This window comes from Pseudorca crassidens, chromosome 16 (genome assembly GCF_039906515.1).
Source record: "Pseudorca crassidens isolate mPseCra1 chromosome 16, mPseCra1.hap1, whole genome shotgun sequence".
NCBI lineage: Eukaryota > Metazoa > Chordata > Mammalia > Artiodactyla > Delphinidae > Pseudorca > Pseudorca crassidens.
The window spans coordinates 34,245,802-34,267,670 of NC_090311.1; the positions used below are offsets into that span (position 1 = coordinate 34,245,802).

Consider the following 21,869-nt stretch of genomic DNA (forward strand, 5'->3'; position numbering starts at 1 on the left):
AGTTAACATCTATTTCTCTCTACCTGATCCATCCAGAATTTGGCTTTCTTTGTCTGGCTCCCCTCTGGACTTGGTGTTTTTTTATGATCCAGGTTGCAACTAGTTATACTAATCATTGTTCTAATTGATCTCCCTTTGTAGTTTTTAAACTGTTTATGCTTTGTGACTCTTGCTGCTGTACTATAATCTTAGTAATGTTACTAGTGATATCCTGTTATTTTATGATTGTTGTTTCTTGCATCACCTGCTGTGTAACCAGCTCTCTGACAAAGTTGATGACAGCTAAACATCTTGAGGCAATTGATCACATATATAGCTCTGTATAAAATTAATTTTAATGTATATAGAAAGAAGCAACAAGGGAGAAACATTTCCTGGATCATAATAGACTAGTAAGACAGATGATCCAGAGAATTTTTAGGTTATTAACAGGACCGAATCTAGATATAGCTCTTGAATGGGCTCTCAATTAAATCCTCACTAAACCTAGGAATGAGACTTCCTAGCACCATGGGACAAATTTGTCATAAAATGCCTCTCAAACCTTAATCAAATTTATGACCAAAAGGGGAGAGACTGTGAACAAAAAAGAATAAACAGCGTCACTCATCACCCAGTTATACAAGTGGGTTAAATCACAACCCACCACAGTCACCCACCAACAGTGCACCCTAAGGGGAATTCAGGATGAAAAAACAGGATGAGGCATTCTGTGCTTTGGCCCCTAGATAATTAGGTGCATATCTCAGGAAGAATGTCTTTTATTTTTATTTTTTTTCTCTCTGGCTGCGTTGGGTCTTCGTTGCTGCGCACAGGCTTTCTCTAGTTGAAGCGAGCGGGGGCTACTCTTCATTGCGGTACGTGGGCTTCTCATTGCGGTGGCTTCTCTTGTTGCGGCACGCAGGCTCCAGGATGTGCAGGCTTCAGTAGTTGTGGCACACGGGCTCAGTAGTTGTGGCTTGCGGGCTTTAGAGCGCAGGCTCAGTAGTTGTGGTGCATGGGCTTAATTGCTCTGCAGCATGTGGGATCTTCCCGGACCAGGGCTTGAACCTGTGTCCCCTGCATTGGCAGGCGGATTCTGCACCACTACGGAAGTCTCAGGAAGAATTTCAATGACCCCAGATTCTTGCATCTTCCCACACACAGAAAAACCTAAAATCATTAACTTGAGACGTCTGTTCTTTGTGATTAGCAGTGATCTTTTACCAAGATGCATGCCTGACTACACATATTTCCCAGCCAAAACAAAGTCATGTGTATCCTGGCTCCTCGCCCACCTCTTCAGAGCAGTTCTTCAGAGCTACTGAGTGGCTGTCTCCCGAGCGGGAGTCCTCAGTAAGACCCCAAATCAAACTCAAACTCACAATTCTCATGTTGTGCATTTTTCTTTAAGTTAACACTAGAAATGCAAGAATTGTGAGCCCCACACCAGAATACTGGATCAAAGCTGCCTTTTAACAAGATTCTCAGATGAGTCATATGTACAGTAAAGTTTGAGGAACACTGTTGATAACATCCCATCAATTAAAACTCTCCTCACTTACGGTGAAAAACACAAGGAAGACTTTTAGTTAGTTTTACAAAACTATTTTTGAATATTCTGTTTTGCTTTAGAAATTTCTTTTACTCAAGTGCACAAAATGGTTTACAGCTCAGTGAATTATCCCAAAGTGAAAACATCTGTGTACTGACAACTCAGGGGAAGAATTGTATCATTATCCTTTCGCCTTTATACTTTCTACCTCTCCCTCTTACCTAAAGGTAGCCACTATCTTGACTTCTTACAGCATAGATTAGTTTTACCTGCTTTGAACTTAATACAAATGAAATTTTAAAAATATGCATTGCCTGTGCCTGACTTTGTATAAAATTTCATGTTAGATTACCCATTTATTGTGTGTAGCTATAGTTTTTTCCACTTTTATTCTATAGAATTCCATTGTATGAATATATCACAATTTATCCATTATACTATTAAAGGACATTTAGGTTTCCAGTTTTTAGTTATTTATAAATAATGCTATAAACATTCTTAAACATGTCTTTGGGTACACACTTACATGCATTTCTGTGGGTGTACCTAAGCGTGAAATTGCTATGTCATAGATGACCATGTATGTTCAACTTTAGGAGATGCCATCAAACAGTTTTCCAAAGTGGTTGTACCAACTTACACCCTCACCAGCAGGGTATGAGAGTTGCACTTCCTCCCCATTGTTGGTCTTTTCAATTTTGACCATTCTAATGGGTGTGGTAGGTGAATACTTTGTAGTTTTAATTTGTATTTCTTGTATACTAATGAAGATGAGAGCCTTTTCATATATTTATTGACTATTTGAATATTCCCTTTTGTGAAGTCTCATGCCCCCCCCCCCTTTTTTTTTATCGTGTTGCCAGTCTTTTTCTTAGTGAGTCGTAAGAGTTGTAAGTATTCTGGATCTGAGCTCTTTTGTCAGTTATATGCACTGCAAATACTATTTCTCACCCTCTGGCTTGCCTTTTCACTCTTTTTTTTTTTTTCGGTACGCGGGCCTCTCACTGTTGTGGCCTCTCCCGTTGCGGAGCACAGGCTCTGGACGCGCAGGCTCAGCGGCCATGGCTCACGGGCCCAGCCGCTCCGCGGCATGTGGGATCCTCCCGAACCGGGGGCACGATCCCGTGTCCCCTGCATCGGCAGGCGGACTCTCAACCACTGGGCCACCAGGGAAGCCCTGGCCCTGTAAGATTTAATGAACACAAAGATGAAGGGAAAAGCAGGGTCTGAATGTGCACCTAAGATATGCAAGGGCTCTGTGTTCTTAGGTGAGTGTTTGTACTCATGAGAAGAGGGAAAACTCATTTTAACAAGTTCTTGAGAGGATTAAGTGAGAAAATATGTGAGAAATTTTTGGTAAATACATAGGGTATCAAAATTGGGTTGAAATTATTTGACAGTTTTGCCCAGGGACCAGTCTAATTGTGTGTGTGTGTGTGTGTTTGTCTATGTGTGTGTGTGTCTGTGTGTGTGTGTGTGTGTGTGTGTGTGTCTGTGTGTTTGCTTAGCACGTATTGGGATTGTGGCACCCCTGGTGATCCTAAAGTGAGAATTACCGCTGACGTTGCAAAGATGAGTTTGTCCACCAGAGGGAGACAAAGCACTTCTCCATGAAAAAGGCCCCACATAAAACCCATTCTCCGACGTCACAGCTGCGTCAACTCCAATTTATATAATGTGCCAAGCAGCACAAATGTGGGAAGATAGGTAAAATTATCTTTGGTACTGTTCTTGCCACCACTGGCAAAAGTTCCAGGTCTAACTTAAGGAACAACATGTGGAGAAAAATATATCTTATTCACCCAGAACTAGCATCTAGAAATATTTTCAATTCCTTTTCTAGCTCACTTTGATAAAATAGACCATATAAACTGACATCAAAACTGAAAATAAAAAAGGATGGGGGATTTCCCTGGTGGCGCAGTGGTTGAGAGTCCGCCTGCCGATGCAGGGGACACGGGTTCGTGCCCCGGTCCGGGAAGATCCCACATGCCGCGGAGCAGCTGGGCCCGGGAGCCATGGCCGCTGAGCCTGCGCGTCCGGAGCCTGGGCTCCGCAACGGGAGAGGCCACGGCAGTGAGAGGCCCGCGTACCGGGGGGGAAAAAAAAAAAAAGGGATGGGTAGCGTTGTTGATATATTATAGAGTGTAAAATTTTGAAATAAAATTACTCTAAGAATTATGCAAATAGAAATCAACATGAGTAGATTAGCTTAAGATATGCTCACAGTATTTTAGGAAATATACAGACATAATAATGAACCTTACGTTTATTTCTTTTTTTAAAATTTTTAAATTTTTGGCCGTGAGGCTTGTGGGATCTTAGTTGCCTTACCAGGAATCAGACCCTCGCCCTCAGCAAAAAAAGCGTCCTAACCACTAGACTGCCAGGGAATTCCCCTTTATGTTTATTTCTAAATCTGAAATACTTGATTGGCAATTCTCAACTCTCAGTTTCTCCCATCTCTTGCTAAGCTCTATCATAGAAGCTCATAGAAGCTATAAAAGCTACGATCTTAATCTCTGTCCCCTTTTAACTGCAGATGGTCAATGAGATGTAGGTAAAAAACACTAGGGAGGCTTCCCTTCCAGAATGAAATGATAAGACTTAGTACAAAAAAAATTCCTTTTCTCCCTTGTTCCCCCCTCCTCCTGCCCCATATTCCTGGGGACAGAAAACTTGGAGGTGGAATAACCATCACTGTCCATGAGATGACAAATGTGAGGATAAAAGCCAGTATAATTAAGGTTGTCAGAGAGGACAGGCCGGAGGAGCCTGGGTCCTTCCCTGATGAACATTATCTGAGCCAAAATCCATAATTCCACATACCACTTGGTTAGGGAGAACATTTTCAACACAATGGTACTAGAAAAGCCAGGAAGTCCTGTCACCCTACCTGATATAGCCTGTGATTTCTTCAGGGTCGGCACCAAGTTAAAGTACACAGACCCCTGCTGTGACTGAACACACAGTCAACAGAATAGAAATAATAAACCAAATGGTAATAAAAAACAGGTATTTGTATCAACGCAGGCCTAATTTGGTCTTTAGGGTGGACAGATGACAAACAAAGGTATCTAATTGGAAAATGAACTGGGAAAGAGTAAGATTTCTACATTTTGATTAAGCAGAGTGGGCAATTTGCTATTTGATGGCTAGGATATTCAGGATAATTGCTGTTCTATGGTCTAGTGCAGGAGAATTTCATGGAATAGGATTTCTCGGAAATCAGGGGTTGTTTAAAGAACTTGGGAGAATTGAGTTGGCGAAATAGGGGGAAGATATTATAGGCATATGAGGTCTCCTTGGAAAGGTCCTAAAGGTTTGGGTGGGTCCTCCCTGGAGCACAACATAGAACTGTGCCCCCTGGAGCTGTCGTCACAAGTCGGCTCTGTGAGCTGCCCAGGGGACAGTGACGGTGTACTTCTGGAAAGCAAAGGTAATTGACTAAGAAGTAGGAGGAAGGAAATCCCTTTAATTGTTGAACTTCATCAGGTCTTCTCCTCATGCTGTTCTCACTTTCAGGCTTTTATTACCCTCTGGTAACACTCAGGTCTTTATCTCCAAACCTAACCTCTCCCTGAGTTTTCAGGCTCCTTTCCAACTGCCACCTGGATTTTTGCACATTCATTTCAAACTCACCATGTCCAAAAAGGAACTCATTGAAGTGTCTTTTCTTCCTGTACATTCCGTTTCCCATTCTGTGTATTTTTTGTACAGCTTTTATTCAGTGCTGACTACGTGCCACTCACTTAGCTAGTGCTGGTGGTACAAGGATGAGCAAAACCAGACATGATTCTACCCCACTGTGTTTTCAGTCTGGAGGGGCAGACTGCCACTAAGCAAATGAGCACACAAATGAGTACATACCTCAATCTGTGATGACAAAGGAATGGACACCAGAGGGTATCTGAGAGTCAGCAGGGGGACTGCTGTCTAATCAGGCAGAATATTACCCACCTGGTCACCAGGGCGTCATCCTCTCCTTTCCCTTTCTTACCATTTACATACAACCAACCACCACATCTTGCCTATTTGACCTCCTAAATATTCCTAAATATTTCTCAAGCCCATCTCCTCTTTCCCTTCCTCATTACCCTAGCTGAGACTGTCTCCATCTTCGATGTGGACCAGGCATGACTCCCTGAGGCCAGGCTTTGTATATTTCCCTCTTTGTCTTCACTCTACCCCCATTCCTTTCCACACTGCCTTGAGACAGCGTTACCCCTCACCTAATCTGACCAGGTCGCTTTCCTGACTAAAGTCAGGAAAAGTAACCCCTGCTCTACGCAACTAGAGAAAGCCCGAGTGCGGCAGCAGAGACCCAGCGCAGCCAAAAATTAATTAATTATTAAAAATCTATTAATTTTTAAAAAGTCAGTTGAATTTTTAAAAAATAAATTTATTGGGCTTCCTTGGTGGTGCAGTGGTTGAGAGTCCGCCTGCTGATGCAGGGGACACGGGTTCGTGTCCCAGTCCGGGAAGATCCCACATGCCGCAGAGCAGCTGGGCCCGTGAGCCATGGCTGCTGAGCCTGCGTGTCCGGAGCCTGTGCTCCGCAACGGGAGAAGCCACAACAGTGAGAGGCCCGCATACCGCAAAAAAATATATAAAAATAAATAAATAAATAAATAATTTTATTTTATTTATTTATTTTTGGCTGCACTGGGTCTCTGTTGCTGCGCACAGGCTTTCTCTAGTTGTAGTGAGCGGGGGCTACTCTTAGTTACAGTGTGCGGGCTTCTCATTGCGGTGGCTTCTCTTGTTGCAGAGCACGGGCTCTAGGTGCTCTGGGTGCTCAGGCTTCAGTAGTTGTGGCACGTGGGCTCAGTAGTTGTGGCTCGCAGGCTCTAGAGCGCAGGCTCAGTAGTTATGGCGCACGGGCTTAGTTGCTCCGCGTCATGTGGGATCTTCCCGGGCCAGGGCTCGAACCCATGTTCCTTGCATTGGCAGGCGGATTCCCAACCACTGTGCCACCAGGGAAGTCCCCTAAAAACTTAATAGATTTTATTTGGGGGGGAACAGTTTTAGGTTTATAGAAAAATTGAGCAGAGGCTTCCCTGGTGGCGCAGTGATTGAGAGTCCGCCTGCCGATGCAGGGGACACGGGTTCGTGCCCCGGTCCGGGAAGACCCCACATGCCGCAGAGGGGCTGGGCCCGTGAGCCATGGCTGCCGAGCCTGCGCGTCCGGAGCCTGTGCTCCGCAACGGGAGAGGCCACAGCAGTGAGAGGCCCGCGTACCGCAAAAAAAAAAAAAAAAAAAAAAAAAATTGAGCAGAATGTACAGATTCCAAAATACTCCATTCTCCCCCATTTTACCACCCCAACACAATTTCCCTTATTAACTTCTTACTTTAGTGTGGTACATTTGTTACAATTGACAAATCAATACTGATATATTATTGTTAACTAAAGTCTGTAGTTTACATTAGGGTTCACTCTTTGTGTTGTACAGTCTATGTACAAAGGGTTTGACAAATACATAATGTCATGTCAACCATTATTACAGTACAGACAGAATAGTTTCTCTGCCCTAAAAATCCCCTGTACTCCACCTATTCATCTATCCCTCCTCTGAGAACTTCCGCCAACCATTTTACGGTCTCTATAGTTTTGCCTTTTCCAGAATTTCGTAGTTGGAATAATACAGTATGCAGCCTTTTCAGAATGGCTTCTTTTATTTAACAATATGCATTTAAGTTTCTTCGAAGTTCTTTCTTTTGATAGCTCATTTCTTTTTATTGCTGAATAATACTCCACTGTATGGATGTATCAGTTTATCCATTCACCTATTGAAGGACATCTTGATTGTGTCTATATTTGGAGAATTGTGAATAGACTGCTATAAACATCTGCGTGCAGGTTTTGGAGTGGACATAGTTTTCAACTCATTTGGGTAAATACCAAGGAGCGTGACTGCTGGGTTGTATGGTGAAACTATGTATACCTTTGTAAGAAACTACCAAACGATCTTCCAAAATGGCTCTACTATTTTGCATTCCCACCAGCAGTAAATGAGAGTTCCTGTGACTCCACATCCAGGCCAGTATTTGGCGTTGTCAGTGTTTGGGGTTTTAGCCATCCTAGTAGCTACATAGTGGTATCTCATTGTTTAATTTGCAGTTCCCTAATGACATTTGATATTGAAATAGTATCTTTTCATCTGCTATTTGCCATCTTTGGTAAGGTGTCTGTTCAAATGTTTGGTTCACTTTTTAATGGGGTTGTTTTCTTATTATTAAGTTTTAAGGGTTCTTTGTATATTTTGGTTACAAGTTCTTTACTAGAAACGTATTTTGCAAATATTTTCTCCCAGTCTGTGGCTTGTCATTTTATTCTCTTAAAGTTGTCTTTCACAGAGCAGAAATTTTTCATTTTAATGAAGTCCAACTTATCAATTTTTTCTTTCATGGATTGTGTTTTTGGTGTTGTATCTGAAAACTATTGCCAAAGGGCTTCCCTGGTGGCGCAGTGGTTGGGAGTCCGCCTGCCGATGCAGGGAACACGGGTTCATGCTCCGGTCCGGGAGGATCCCACATGCTGCGGAGCGGCTGGGCCCGTGAGCCATGGTCGCTGAGCCTGCGCGTCCGGAGCCTGTGCTCCGCGACGGGAGAGGCCACAAGAGTGAGAGGCCCGCGTACCGCAAAAAAAAAAAAAAAAAGAAAGAAACTATTGCCGAGGGAATTCCCTGGTGGTCTAGGTTAAGACTCTGTGCTTCCAGTGTGGAGTGGGTTCCAAGGTGACATGGGTTCAATCCCTGGTCAAGGAACTAAGATCCCACATCCCACATGGTGCAGCCAAAAATAAATAAATAAATAAAAATAAAATAAAAGCTATTGCCAAACCCAAGGTCACCTCAGTTTTCTCCTATATTATCATCTAGGAGTACAGTTCTGTATTTTACTGTTAGGTATAAGATCTATTTTCAGTTAATTTTTGTGAAAAGTATAAGGTCTGTGTCTAGATTCTTTTTTTTTGCATGTGGATGTCCAGTTGTTCCAGCACCATTTGTTGAAAAGACTATCCTTTCTCCATTGAATTGCCTTTGCCTTTTTGTCAAGTATTGGTTGGCTATATTTGTAAGGGTCTATTTCTGGGCTCTCTCTTCTGTTGCATTGATCTATTTGTCTCTTGTTTAATACACACTATCTTCATTACTGTAGCTTTATAGTAAGTCTTGAAGTCGGTAATGTCAGTCCTCCAACTTTGTTCTTCAATATTGTTTTGGCTATTCTGGGTCTTTTGCCTTTGATATAAACTTTAGAATCAGTTTGTTGTTATTCTAAAAGTAACTTGGTAGGATTTTGATTGGGACTGTGTTGAATCTATAGATCACGTTAGGAAGAACTGATATCTTAACATGAGTCTTCCTGTCCATGAATATGGAATATCTCTCCATTTATTTAGATTTTATTGATTTCTTTCATCAGAATTTTGTAGTTTTCCTCATGCAGATAATATATATATTTTGTATATGTATAATACAACCACATGTTGTCTAAAGGAGACTTATTTTGGATACAAAGACACAAAGAGATTAAAAGTAAAAGGATGGAAAAGATATTCCATGAAAATAGTAACCAAAAGAGAGCTGGGGTTGTTATATTATTATCAGACAAAATAGATTGTCAAAAAAGGTTATGAGACAAAAAAGGATATTATATATTGATAAAAGTTTCAGTTCATCAAGAATATATAAGAATTATAAATGGATACCTATCTAATAACATAGCCCCGAGTTATATGGAGTAAAAATTGACAGAAATGAAGGGAAAAGTGGACAATTCTACAATAATAGTTGACTATTTCAATACCTCACTTCCAATAATGGATAGAACAGCCAGACAGAAGCTCAATAAGGAAACAGAGGTCTTTGACAACACTATAAACCAGGTAGACCTAAAACACACATACAGAACACTTCACTGAACAACAGCAGAATACATTCTTCTCAAGCACAAATAGAATATTCTCTAGGATAGACTATATGTTAATCCACAACCAAAACTTAATAAATTTTAAAAGATTGGTATCATACAAAGTACCTTTCTTATTTCAATGGAATAAAACTAGAAATCAATAACAGAAGGAAAAAAATAGAAAATTAACAAATATGTGGAAATTAAGCAACATACACTTAAAGAACGAATGGGTCAAGGAAGAAATCACAAGGGAAATGAGAATAGCATGAGGAAAATGAAAATAAAAATACAACATACTATATGTATAGCTGATTCATTTTGTTATACAGCAGAAACTAATACACCATTGTAAAGCAATTATACTCCAATAAAGATGTTTAAAATAAAATACAACATACTAAAAATTATGAGATACAGCCAAAGCAGTGCTAGGAGGGAAATTTATAGCTGTAAATACATATATTAATGAAGAAGAAATTTCTCAAATCAATCACCTAATTGTTTACATTAAATAACTGGAAAAAGAGGAGAAAACTAAACCCAAATGTCACAGAAGAAAGGAAATAATAAAGATTAGAGAAACGATAAATGAAATAAAGAATAGAAAAAAGAATAGAGAAAATCAACAAAACCTAAATTTGTTTCTTTAAAAAGATCAACAGAATTTGTGCACATGGAGTTGTTCATAATATTCCTCTATTATTGTTTTAATGTCTGTGGGATCAGTAGTGCTGGCCTCTTTTTCATGTCTGATATTAGCAATTTGTGTCTTCTCTTTCTTGGTTAGCTTGGCTGGAGGCTTATCGATTTTACTGATCTTTCAGAGAACCAGTTTTTGGTTTCTTTGATTTTCCCTATTGATTTCTTATATTCAATTTCATTGATTTCTGCTCTAATTTTTTATTTTTCTTTTCTTCTATTTATTTTGGATTTAGTTTGCTGTTTTCTAGTTTACTAAGGTTGAGGCTTACAGATATTAGATCTTCCTTCTTTTCTAATACATGCATTCAATGCTATATATATTTTCTTTTAGCATCATTTTTGTTGGATACTACAAATTTTTATAAGTTGTATTTTAATTTAGTTCCAAAAATTTTTTTAATTTCTCTTGAGACTTGTTTTTTGACTTGTGTGTTATTTAGAAGTATGTTATTTAATCTTCTGTTATTTGGGGGTTTTGCAGCTATCTTTCTGTTTTTTTGGGGTTTTTTGTGGTACACGGGCCTCTCACTGTTGTGGCTTCTCCCGTTGCAGAGCACAGGCTTCGGACGCGCAGGCTCAGCGGCCATGGCTCACAGGCCCAGCCGCTCTGTGGCATGTGGGATCTTCCCAGACCGGGGCATGAACCCGCGACCCCTGCATCGGCAGGTGGACTCTCAACCGCTGCGCCACCAGGGAAGCCCTATCTTTCTGTTTTTGATTTCTAGTTTAATTCCATTGTGGTCTGAGAGTACACTGTATTATTTCTGTTTTGAATTTGTTAAAATGCGTTTTACACCCCAGAATGTAGTCTATCTTGGTGAGTGTTCCATGTGAGGTTGAGAAAAATGTATACTCTGCATTGCTGGATGAAGTAATCTATAGACGTCAACAGATCCAATTGACTGATGGTGCAGTTCAGTTCAACTACATCCTTAGCTGATGTTCTGCCTGCTGGATCTGTCCATTTCTGATAGAGAGGTGTTGGAGTCGCCAACTATGTAGAGGATTGGTTTATTTCTCTTTCAATTCTATCCATCTTTGCCACACAAATTTTGACTCTCTGTTGTTAGGTTCATCCACATTAAAGATTGTTATCGCTTCTTGGGGAATCGACCCATCATTATGTAATGCCCCTCTTTATTCCTGATCATTTTCTTTGTCTTGGCTCTACAGCTGGAAGGCTGGCGCTCGTCGCTGCGGACTCGTTCGTGAAGGGGACGTGCAGTTCCTGTTTGTGTGAGGTTGCTTTAGGTGACCTGCTGTTATCTGCGGAGGAACAGCCAGGAACGGGTCATAAAATGTCGTGAATCACTGTCAGAATTTTGGGCCTTAGCCGGGTCCACATCCTCTCCCGCAGTGGCTTTTCGCCTTGGTGCACGGTCTACGGGATGAAACTGTTCGCGTTTCCTCCAAGCTCCTCACGTTCTGCAGTTTGGCCACAGAGTTTAAGCTCTTTTCACCCTCGGCAGGCAATTTGCAAGTGACCTTGTCGTTGTCAAAGCCTCGCCTAGCGCTTCAGCGCCTCCCGGAGCTCTGGCGGACTCGGTGGCCCAAGTCCCAGGAGCTGGGGCTCCAAGCAGGGACACAGGCGCGAGGCTGGAGGGCAACGGACAGCTCGGTCTCCCGGCAGTCCCGCCGCTTGCGCCCATCGCGGCCGTTAAGGATGTTGATTCGTTACCAAACGGCCATCTAGAAAGACAGTCATGATTTAAACTTCCATCAGAGATCATTCAATTACCGCGGGAGAAGGATTGGATCTTACCTTGGTACCCACCTTGCAATTTATTTAATGTTTGGGAGACGGTGATTTTTAAAAAAATGTATTCTTCACCAAAAAGTGAGACTAACTAATTCCTAGTGATGGATCTGCAAGTCCAGATTTTGGGTGGCAACTTGATGTGATTCCAGAGCCTCTGAGGTCTTACGGTGTGGGACGTCCGCTTAGACTTTGGAGCCCGACAAATGGGTTTGAATTCTGGTCAGACACTTATCAGTTGTGCAGTCTTAACCCCAATTTCTTTCTCTTTAAAGGATTGCTCGATTATGTCTATGCAAAGGGAAGGTGGATCTTGGTGAATAACAGTGAATTATCAACTTACTTGGATGGTCACTCCAACTTAGCTGCTCTTCAAGATGTCATTTCTTTGTTGGAGCAAAGCAACACATTCTTTGGTGCCTGGTATGTCTAAGTTGGAAGTAATTTACCTCCTGAATTTTGTTTACATATATAAATGATACATGTTATTGTAAAGAATTCAAAACATATAAATATAAACAGAAGAGAGTAAAGGTAGCCTGAAAGCTGCACGCTAAATTAACCCCCAATATTCGGGGAGCCTAGTGGACAAGAGGCTCACTGTTTGGTGTGTAGATTCTCACTTGTTCCCGTGTTTTCAGCACAGCCTTACTGCCTACAGGATAGGCTGGGCCCTAGAGTCCAGAGCTTTGTTGAATGAGCATCTCCAGGGAGTAAACCTCCAGTCTTCAACCAGTGGAGTGGATATGGGCTTCCAGCCACTGTGTTCAGACTTGCATTGACTTCCCCGAGTTTTCACCCACCTGATCCTCCACAGGGTCCCTGACGCCTCTGGTCCAGAGCTTCTGAGGGGCCGCAGCAGGGAAGAGCTTGCTCACACTCTGTTGCTACTGGTTAGGGTTTGGCTTCCTCATGTTTGCAGAAAAGTTACTACTTGTACACATGCATTCTTGCTTCCAAACTTTTATTGCTATTGTCTTCCTGCCACTTCTGCTTATCCTTGTGGTTTGACCTTGTAAATTATTCCCTTTACTATCATTTTAGAAGTTATAGGAGGGGTGGGGAGGTAAATGCCCTTGTTCATTTTTTGATGATTAGTGGGAACTATCTCGTAAAATTCTTATACACATTTTATGTACTATTTAAGTTTAATCTAGTGTCCTAGAACCCTTAGAGCAGAGTAACTGCTGTGTGTGTGTGTGTGTGTGTGTGTGTGTGTGTGTGTGTGTGTGTTGAGGATAAGGGGGCATCAGTGCTAGACTCAAATGTTTAATTGACCCTAGTTTTATACTATTACTATATTTAATCACAAATGTAATCTTCTTTGTTCCTTTCCTCTCATATTTTATAAATAGCTTAAGTTTTAACATCTGTTCTTTCACAAATTGGCCTTAAATCTATGTCAATATTTGTTCCTTTCCAGGAACAAGTAGAACCTGCCTTGCCTGCAATGTATAAATTTTTCAAAATACAGTAGGACCTCAGCTTTTTGTTAAACATGCTTTTGTCCCACTTACAAATATTAAGAAAAACTAAACATTAAAAACTAAGAAAAAATTGTAAAGAAAATAAAATTTATCAGTTCTCACAGATGAAGGGTTATAAAAATAAATCTGAATAAAAATAAATTTTTATTTAAAAATAAATAACACAATCATTTCTGTTTTTATTTTCCATTTCCTTCTGATATGAATTAAAAGCACTCTCATATAAGTCCATTTATGTCTGTAGTACAAACAAATAGCATCAACAAATGTTAAGTGCCAATTTTATTCAAATATTTCAGATTCTCTTAAGTGCAAGTGACAGAAACTCATCTCAAACTAACTGGTTGAAAAGGTAATTTATTTGTTTGAATACCTGGGCGTTCCAAGGGTTTATTCAGCTCTAGTTACAGCTGGATCAGAGGGCGTGTCAAATGATATTGTCCGGATTTGAGTGTAATGTGTGTCTGTCTATCTATTTATCTATCTGTCAGAAACATTGTTTCATAAAAATGTTATCAGGCTGTTGACAATAATATTTAAACAAATATCCAAACAAGTGTTTCATTTCAGGTGGTTCCCTCAGGAGAATAATTTTTCTCTTGGGTTTTCCTTCAGGTAGTGCAGATTAGAGCCACAGAGTGAAATCGGTCTGGTAATTTTATAATCATAGTTCATTCACTGGTCCCCAACTGATATACTTTCTCTTATGGACACTTGTCTATTGCATCTGCAATCCCTTGGATGTTTGGTCTTTTCCCACCCTTATTAGCCATAGTGGGATGCAGAGGTTGCCTCACTCAATGGGAGATGAAAATGCCAAACTCTTGCTTTCCTAGACTCCCTTGCAGCTAGGGCATGGTCCAGTGACTTACAGTGACTTGGAAGTAGGAACCAGTGACTCAAAGTGGTAGGGACTGGGAGCCTCCACATGGATGGAGTTCCTAGGGCAGCAGTGGCAGCAAATGGTATGCAGGGTGCAGTGCTAGAGGGGTTGGTGGTGCAAGATGTAGACTCTTTTGCTTGCTGGTGGTGGTAGGGATGTCCACACTCGACTAGTTGTGCCATGTAGTAGTGGGCATTGGTCCTGTGTTTCATAGAACCTGGCTCTCCATCCATATTGGCAATTTCGTGATCTACCCAACATTATAAATTCCTTTCTTGTCAGACTCAACCTGAGTTGGTTTCCATTGCTTGCAACTGAGACCCATGAACTGATAACCTTGTCTTTCTCTGTGTCATCTCTCCTTTACTCCTTTACTCTCTACTTACATCTTATAGCACTCCCCTGGCCTATGCCGCTTGAATCTTCTGAGAATTAGCTGGAAGAGGGGGTCTTGGAGAAGAGATCAGGAGAAGAGGATGGGAAGCCACACTGGGTCTGGGAGGCAGAGAGAGCCCTGCTGGAGGCCGTCAGAAATCAGGCCAGCTGATTGCTAATTCAGCAGGTGCAAGCTGCCAGCCACGGGGACACACTCCTCTTCCCACCTTTGCATCCATGACCCGGTCCAGTCTACCATCACCACTCATCTGGAATGTGGCACTGTTTCCTGGCATCCGTCTGCTTCTGCCTTTGTCCCCCTAAACGCTTTATCAAACACAGGGATCCTGAGAAAACATAGCATCAGCCAATGTCAACTCCCCTGTGACAACTCTCTGTGACAACTCCCCAGTGTCTCCCCATTTCTCTCAGATTAAAAGTCTTTTATAGAGGACTAAAGTTTTTCCCCTACTAGTAATGAGTAATTCTCATTACTATGCATTTGATCCCAGGAGAAACTAAGTGCAGGAGGGGATGCTGGGAGGGGAGGGGCCACTTGCTGGGGTCCCCCTGGCCCCCACCCCATTTGGGAGCAAAGCCATGTTTTCTTGGACCCCTCAGAGCATCCAGCCTGTTCCACAGGGCAGGAATAGGGAATGGAGGGGAAGGGGAGCCCTTGGTCTAAGTGGGGGATGCAGCGCCATCACCAGCCAGCGCCCATAACCATCCGTCTCCACACCAGCTGCGGGGTTAGCAGGCAGGGAGCCACTCTGCCCAATCTGTCCCCCAGCCCATGGACAGGCGACATTGTCAGGAAGGGATGGCTGGGAGACAGAAAGCTGAGGCAGCAGGGTCCGGTGGGAGGAGCTCACTGCAGAGGAACTAGATGTGGCCCAGATCAGTGCAATCCAGGGAAGCGATGGGGAAGAGGATGGTGGGTGGTGGCGTAGTGGTGCTTTCAGACAAAGGCTCTCCTAGAACGGAGAATGCTGTGTCCCTGTCACCAGGGAGACCAACGACCCAGGGGCCCCAGGGGGAACCTAATGTCCCTGCAGCCCCTCCACACTCCCAGCCCCAGAGTGCGTGGGGGAGTGATGGCACAGAGCTGGCAAGGAGGACAGCCACCCCTTGCCCAGCGCCCTGTGGAGAAACGCCAGCTCTGGAGAAGGAGGGAGGGCTCAGGGCGCACGGTGGAAGGAGACCAGAGCCCCCACCCCACACACCTCTGCAGCCCAGGGGCTGAGGTCGGGGCAGGCTGCGCTGGTGGTTTGCTTGGAGGGGAATGTGGGGCGGAGCGGGCAGAGAAGAAGTGGGCCCTGCTAGGGGCCCGAGCCCCTCCCGGGGAGCTCCAGAGATCCAGGCTCGGTGTCCCAGTGGAGCGGGGAGGAGAGGGGGCCGCTGGCCAGCAGCTTCCATCAACTCGCCCTGAGCCTTCCCTTTCCACCTGGGAGCTTCCTACCGCCCTGCCTGTCTGGGGTCCCCGCCAGACGCAAGTGATGGTGGCCACTCCGTCGACTCTGAGTAAACAGCTGTGTGTTCTCACTGGAGTCGCCTGTGTTTATCTTACAGGGCATCGCGCCTCCCCACTGGGCGGAAGAGAAGAGGAGGAGGCCGCGGTGGGAGCAGGGTTCCAAGGAGACGCCCTGCCTGGTTGCGAGTTGGACCAGGTGGGCGAGCGCGGCCTCAGCTCGGGGCAGCCCTCCTCTGGTCCCCGGGCGTTGGTTCCGGAGGCGATGCTTCTGGAAGCCGTGGAGACGGGGGTCCGCGTTTCGATTCCCCGGGTCGGAAGGCCGCCCTCCCTGCTCGCGAGTCCCGGCTGCTCGCACAGCTGCGGTTCCTGCTTTGGCCGCACCTGCACCTGCTCGCTTGGAGCGCCGCCCGCCCCCGCATCGTCTCCTGCCTCCGCATCCTCTCCTGCCCCCGCATCCTCTCTTGCCCCCGCATCCTCTCCTGTCCCTGCATCGTCTCCTGCCTCCGCATCCTCTCCTGCCCCCGCATCCTCTCCTGCCCCCGCATCCCGCTCCTTGCCCCCGCATCCTCTCCTCCCGCTCCACGGAGCTCGGGGTCTCCATCGTCCATCTCAAGTGTAGTGAGCGCGGCTCACGTTTCATCTCTGCCTCGGCTGCTCACCACGTGAGTGAGGAGTGTCATCCCTCTGTCTTGGCTTTCAGCTTCATTCAGGTTCCTCCGGCAAACCTCGATTTCTTCCTGTCGATTTGGACTTGAACTTCCTGAAGAAGCTCCCGGTGGAGCCGATCATGGCTTTTGCCGCTGGCGGAGGCTGGGGTCTCACCTCAGGGCAGAATGTCTGGGTCTGGCACCTGTCGGGCTGCCCCTGTGGGCGAAGTTCCCTTTGGACAGAGCCGGGGCTCCACTCCCTACTGACCCTGCAGGTAGACGGGTGGACTCGGGGACAGGTGGGGGCTGTGCTGGGCTTGGGTTCCACACAGGTACTCTCCGCGGGGCGGGGCCCGGAGGCCCCCGTGGGCTGCACTTGGATTCCTGGTGCAGGCGGGGCTGGGTTAGACTGTGGCCGAAGCCGGAGCCAAGGGGGCCCCGGACCCGCACGGTGAGGCTGCCTTGGCCGTTGCTCACGGAGGCCTGGCCGAGGCTGGCGCTCTCCCAGCGCGGGGGATTCCTGCTCTGATTTGTGCCGGTGGAGAGGGCGCTGGGGGTGGGCGGCAGCGGCGGTCTTCTTCCCCTGCCGCTCGAGGGCTGTGCTGTGGCCGCCGCCCTGCGCCCTGATCCTCCGCCACATCTGCGTTCCTCCCCGGCGGAGTGTTCTCAGAGCAGCAGTTAGAGGTGGGAATGTGCTGCTTGCAGCTGGCGGGGACCCTGTGCCGTTCCTGGGGGCGGGGAAGGAGCGCTGCGGTTAGATCCGCTGAAGGCTGAGGCTTCAGGGTGACCCGGTAGCCCTCTGGCTCAGATCTCTTATAACCCAGGAGCAGATAGTGGAACATTACCTTGTCTTTCCGGCCTGTCAGTGAGTCCTGGATCTCTGTCTCCACGTGTAACCATGGACGCCATGAATTCAGTCAGCTGGGGGTTTCTGGTAGTCAGAGAGCGGCTCCATGTAGAGCTTTAGTTCCTCATATCCATGACCCACAGTAATCCACGGATCCTTCATGATTTGCTCTTACTTCTTACTGAGAATCAGAGATTTCTTAAACAGATTTTCATTCCATAAATATGCAGAAGAGAACATAATATATTCTGTCCTAGTACCCCTCTGGCAGTCCTTGAAGTTCTGTCCATCAAGAGGCAGGAATCCATCGGCCAGTGTCGACAGAATGACTTCCTGTGCTTCTTCCCTGGAAGAGTTCCGGGCAGCATGAGGGGGACCACCCCAGAAGGTGTCCAGCTTGTTGTAAAAGGTGCATTTGTTGCTGAAGCCAAAGTGTGATGTTTACGTCCAAGAGCAGGTTTTCTGCCTTTAAATCTCTGTGGACAATACCCTCCTGGTGGACTCTGCTCTCAGCTACTTTGCTTTCCTACTGCCATGAGCCACGAGGTACTCAAACACGTCTCCTCCACTAGCGTCCTCCTCTCCGCAAAGGCCGAGAGTTTCCTCAGCCTCCATCACTTCAAATACTTCACTGTGTTGAGATGATCCAAACCTTCATGATTCCTGCTTTGCGGGACAGTCTCCGGAGGCTGGAGGAGTTCCGCTGAGTCTCATCAACGATCTTCACGGCTCTCGCTTTCCCAGCCAGGATGTGCCGGCCAACTTCACCGTAGCCCAGTCTTCCTTGCCAGCCGTCTCAAGGGTCTAGAGGACACCATGTGAATCTGGGTCTCTCCTCAACAGAGACGGCTCAGAGGCCCCGCAGCACGCTGGACTCACTGCTGTGCTTGGAGTCGAGGCGTCCTAACGTCGGCTTACATCTGGGAAGAGCTGGTGAGAAGCTTGGTCCAAATCAAAAGAAAACCAGTTCAAAGTTCACCCCATGAACTGGTCTTTATGACTGAATCAAAACACAATGCCAGACAAAAGTAAAAAGAAACAAAAGCAAATACTAACAAGCTAAATTTAAAAAGAAAAAAATTGAGGGAAAGAAAAATAATAAAAGTAAAATTAGGGCTTCCCTGGTGGTGCAGTGGTTGAGAGTCCGCCTGCTGATGCAGGGATCACGGGTTCGTGCCCCGGTCCGGGGAGATCCCACATGCCGCGGAGCGGCTGGGCCCGTGAGCCATGGCCGCTGGGCCTGCGCGTCCGGAGCCTGCGCTCCGCAACGGGAGAAGCCACAACAGTGAGAGGCCCGCGTACCGCCAAAAAAAAGTAAAATTAAAGAATAAAGAAAAGAAGTGAGGAAAAAATAATATAGGGGGAAAAAAATAAGCCCCAACAACTAAAATAGACCAAAATGCCAAGGAGAAAACAAGCTAACTTTCGTCAGAGTCGCTCAGGTCACTGAAAAGCAGCTTACTGAGCCAGAAGGACTCATAAACTAGTCCTAACTGGGAACTTATTTGGTTCTTGGAATTCTAAAACAATAGCTCCTTATGAGGTCATAGGAAGAAACAGACCTATCAACAAAGTTGGGGATAACCACAGTGATTTTCTCACTTTTCGATCTCAAGTGAGACCCATTACTCATAAAAAAAAATTAGGGACTTCCCTGATGGTCAAGTGGTTAAGACTCTACACTTCCACTGCATGGGGCACAGGTTCGATCCCTGGTCAGGGAAGTTCCACATGCTGTGAGCGGAGCAGCCAAAAAAAAAAAATTGAGGACCCCAAAGGGCTTCTGTTTATATGGGTTATGCCTATCAATATCTTGTTAGAAATTAAAACCTGTAGGATGCTTCAGTGCCTTTTTATTTCTAGTTTGAAAAGCTGTAATTTTGGCTTTTTAAGAGCTCGTAATGTCTACACTTAAAATATTCAATTTCTTTTTCTTTAAACTCAAATTGATTGCTCTCAAAATGATGCCACAACTTAACTGGCATCATGATACTGTGTGAAAATGTTCTGTTGCATAAGACAGAATAAGGTACATTATTAACATCTATTAAGGGAAGATAGTTCTCAGGTTTTATTTACAGTTTCACCCAGTTCTTCGTAGATTCCTCCCTTCCATGAGCCAGAGAACTCACTGTGTCAGTTTCAGCAGCTTTAAATGTAGAGGTTACTGTTGTGAGTTGAGAAAGCACGACGTCTACTCTTTTTAAACCAACAATACACTGTGTTCTGTTCCCCTCTTATTCAGCATGAGATGCGGGTAGGGGTGGCTGGGTGTCATCACCGATAGTTAAGAGGAGGGAACCAAGACACCCCTGCATGACTTTTTAAAGATGTTTTATCAACTATACTGTAGATACTGAAAAGGGCGCAAATCATCAGTGTGCTGCTTGGTGGCTGCTTGCAAATTGAATTCACGTACTTAACCAGCATCCAGATCAAGGTCCATACAAAGTACACGCAATGCTTTAAATTATTCAAATATTATTTATTTTGCATATTTAGTGCCTGTTGTCTGTCTCTCCTATTTGAGTATCAACTCTGTGCAAGTGGTTTTTTTGTCTGTTCTTTGCTATATCTTCATCACCTAAAACCGTTACTGGCACGTAGTAGGCTTGAATAAATGTTTGTTGAATGAATGAAAGAATGAAGTTCGCAACATCAATCTAATGGCCCAAAGAGTACGTCAACATAGTCAGATCTGTTTATTTTCCAGCTCTAAAACTTCAGGTGACTTTCTGAGCTTCAATTTTCTTATCAGTAAAATAGGGCTAAATAACACCAATTTTGCAGGGTTGTTGTGAGAATTAGACAAAATACGTGTACAATGTCTGACATCTAGCACACGCTCAGTATAGCTATCTTTATTTTTCACTGTAACTGCCTTTATAAGGCATAAGCAGATGGAAGGTATGTAGTAAAGAACTTGGCCCTGCCCAGATTGGTCTGACCTTTGTCCCTGGTTCCTGGGAGATAACCTTTAAACCCCTGGAATTTTCCAAGTGATGGGCACGTCTTTGTTATTCATGTTGGGCCCCTTTGCTCACACCTGATAGTTTATGCTAATGAGGTGAATCTTGGTCTGCTCAGGCCAGGTGATATCAGCCTCACCTCCAGGGGGTGGAGCGGGGCTGGAGTCTAAGTTCAATCCTATGGACAATAAATCAATCACTCATGCTTATGGAATGAAGCCCCAGTAAAACCTCTAGACACTGAAGCTCGGGTGAACTTCCCAGGTTGGCCACACTCCATGCGTAGTGCCATACGTCAGTATCAACATCTGGAGGGTCATACGTTCTGAGGACAGTCGAAGCTTTTTTTTTTTTTTTTTTTTTTTTTTTTGCAGTATGCGGGCCTCTCACTGCTGTGGCCTCCTCCGTTGCGGAGCACAGGCTCCGGACGCGCAGACCCAGCGGCCACGGCTCACGGGCCCAGCCGCTCCGCGGCACGCGGGATCCTCCCGGACCGGGGCACGAACCCGCGTCCCCTGCATCGGCAGGCGGACTCCCAACCACTGCGCCACCAGGGAAGCCCAGTCGAAGCTTTGCATTTGGGAACCTCCCATACTCTACCCTTTGTATCTCTTCTTCTGGCTAATTTTGATCTGTATCCTTTCCCTGAAATAAACCGTAACTGTGAGTATAACAGCTTTCAGTGAGTTCTGTGATTCCTTTTAGTGAATCTGTCCAACCCAAGGGTGGTTTTGGAAACCTGAACTTGCAAGGCAGGCAGGACCCCTGTGCTCTGGTCCAGGCTCAGTAGCTGGCTGTGTCCACTGGCAAGAGCCACTTGGCCTCACTGCCTCAGTTTGCTCATCTGTGAAACTAGGAGGATAAGCCAAATGGTCTCTTGGCTTCTGTAGCCTTATTGTTAAATGGAGTTCTTTTCTTCTCAGGGAGCATTTGTCTCTGCCTGTTTCTCACATGCAAACACACAAACAGATGTGTGCAGAAGCCAGTCAGGGGAGAGGCCACAGCCCCGTCATGTCAGGTGAGGGTGACACAAGACCCCTTTCCAGGACTTCCCTGGTGGTCCAGTGGTTAAGACTGTGCTTCCACTGCAGGGGACACGGTTTTGATCCCTGGTTGGCCAACTAAGATCCTGCCTGCCTGTGCGGCCAAAAAAAAAAAAAGACCCCTTTCCCGGAGTAGTTGAGCTGCCTTGATGAATTCATGACTTGTTCTTTCTTCCCTGTTCCCTGGAGAGAGCCAGCTGTGTTTGCTTCCAGGGTTGATGCATGCCTGCAGA

General features: G+C 45.1%; 1 protein-coding gene and 1 pseudogene across 4 annotated transcripts; one reads left to right on the plus strand and one right to left on the minus strand.

Annotated features, from left to right (window-relative positions):
• The first annotated feature begins 10,764 nt into the window (after positions 1–10,764).
• Positions 10,765–20,932, plus strand: LOC137208991 (myristoylated alanine-rich C-kinase substrate-like). Of its 4 annotated transcripts, none has more exons than XR_010935857.1 (2): positions 10,765–17,052; positions 17,882–20,932. XR_010935857.1 is itself a non-coding variant. In XM_067710001.1 (2 exons), exons 1-2 carry the CDS (start codon positions 15,646–15,648, stop codon positions 17,230–17,232), a joined length of 1,083 nt encoding a protein of 360 aa, XP_067566102.1. In that variant the 5' UTR covers positions 10,765–15,645; the 3' UTR covers positions 17,233–20,932. The 4 variants fall into 4 exon arrangements, 3 of the variants coding, with proteins under 3 accessions (XP_067566102.1, XP_067566100.1, XP_067566101.1); XM_067710001.1 differs by having other exon boundaries at positions 10,765–16,326; positions 16,831–20,932; XM_067709999.1 differs by having other exon boundaries at positions 10,765–12,337; positions 13,701–20,932.
• On the minus strand, positions 17,251–19,902 carry LOC137208453 (serine/threonine-protein kinase MARK2 pseudogene; annotated as a pseudogene).
• Positions 20,933–21,869: the final 937 nt, after the last annotated feature.

What these genes read in the sequence shown, in the direction of transcription:
- LOC137208991 (XM_067709999.1), top strand. Translation starts at nt 15,646, where the DNA reads ATGCTGTGTCCCTGTCACCAGGGAGACCAACGACCCAGGGGCCCCAGG.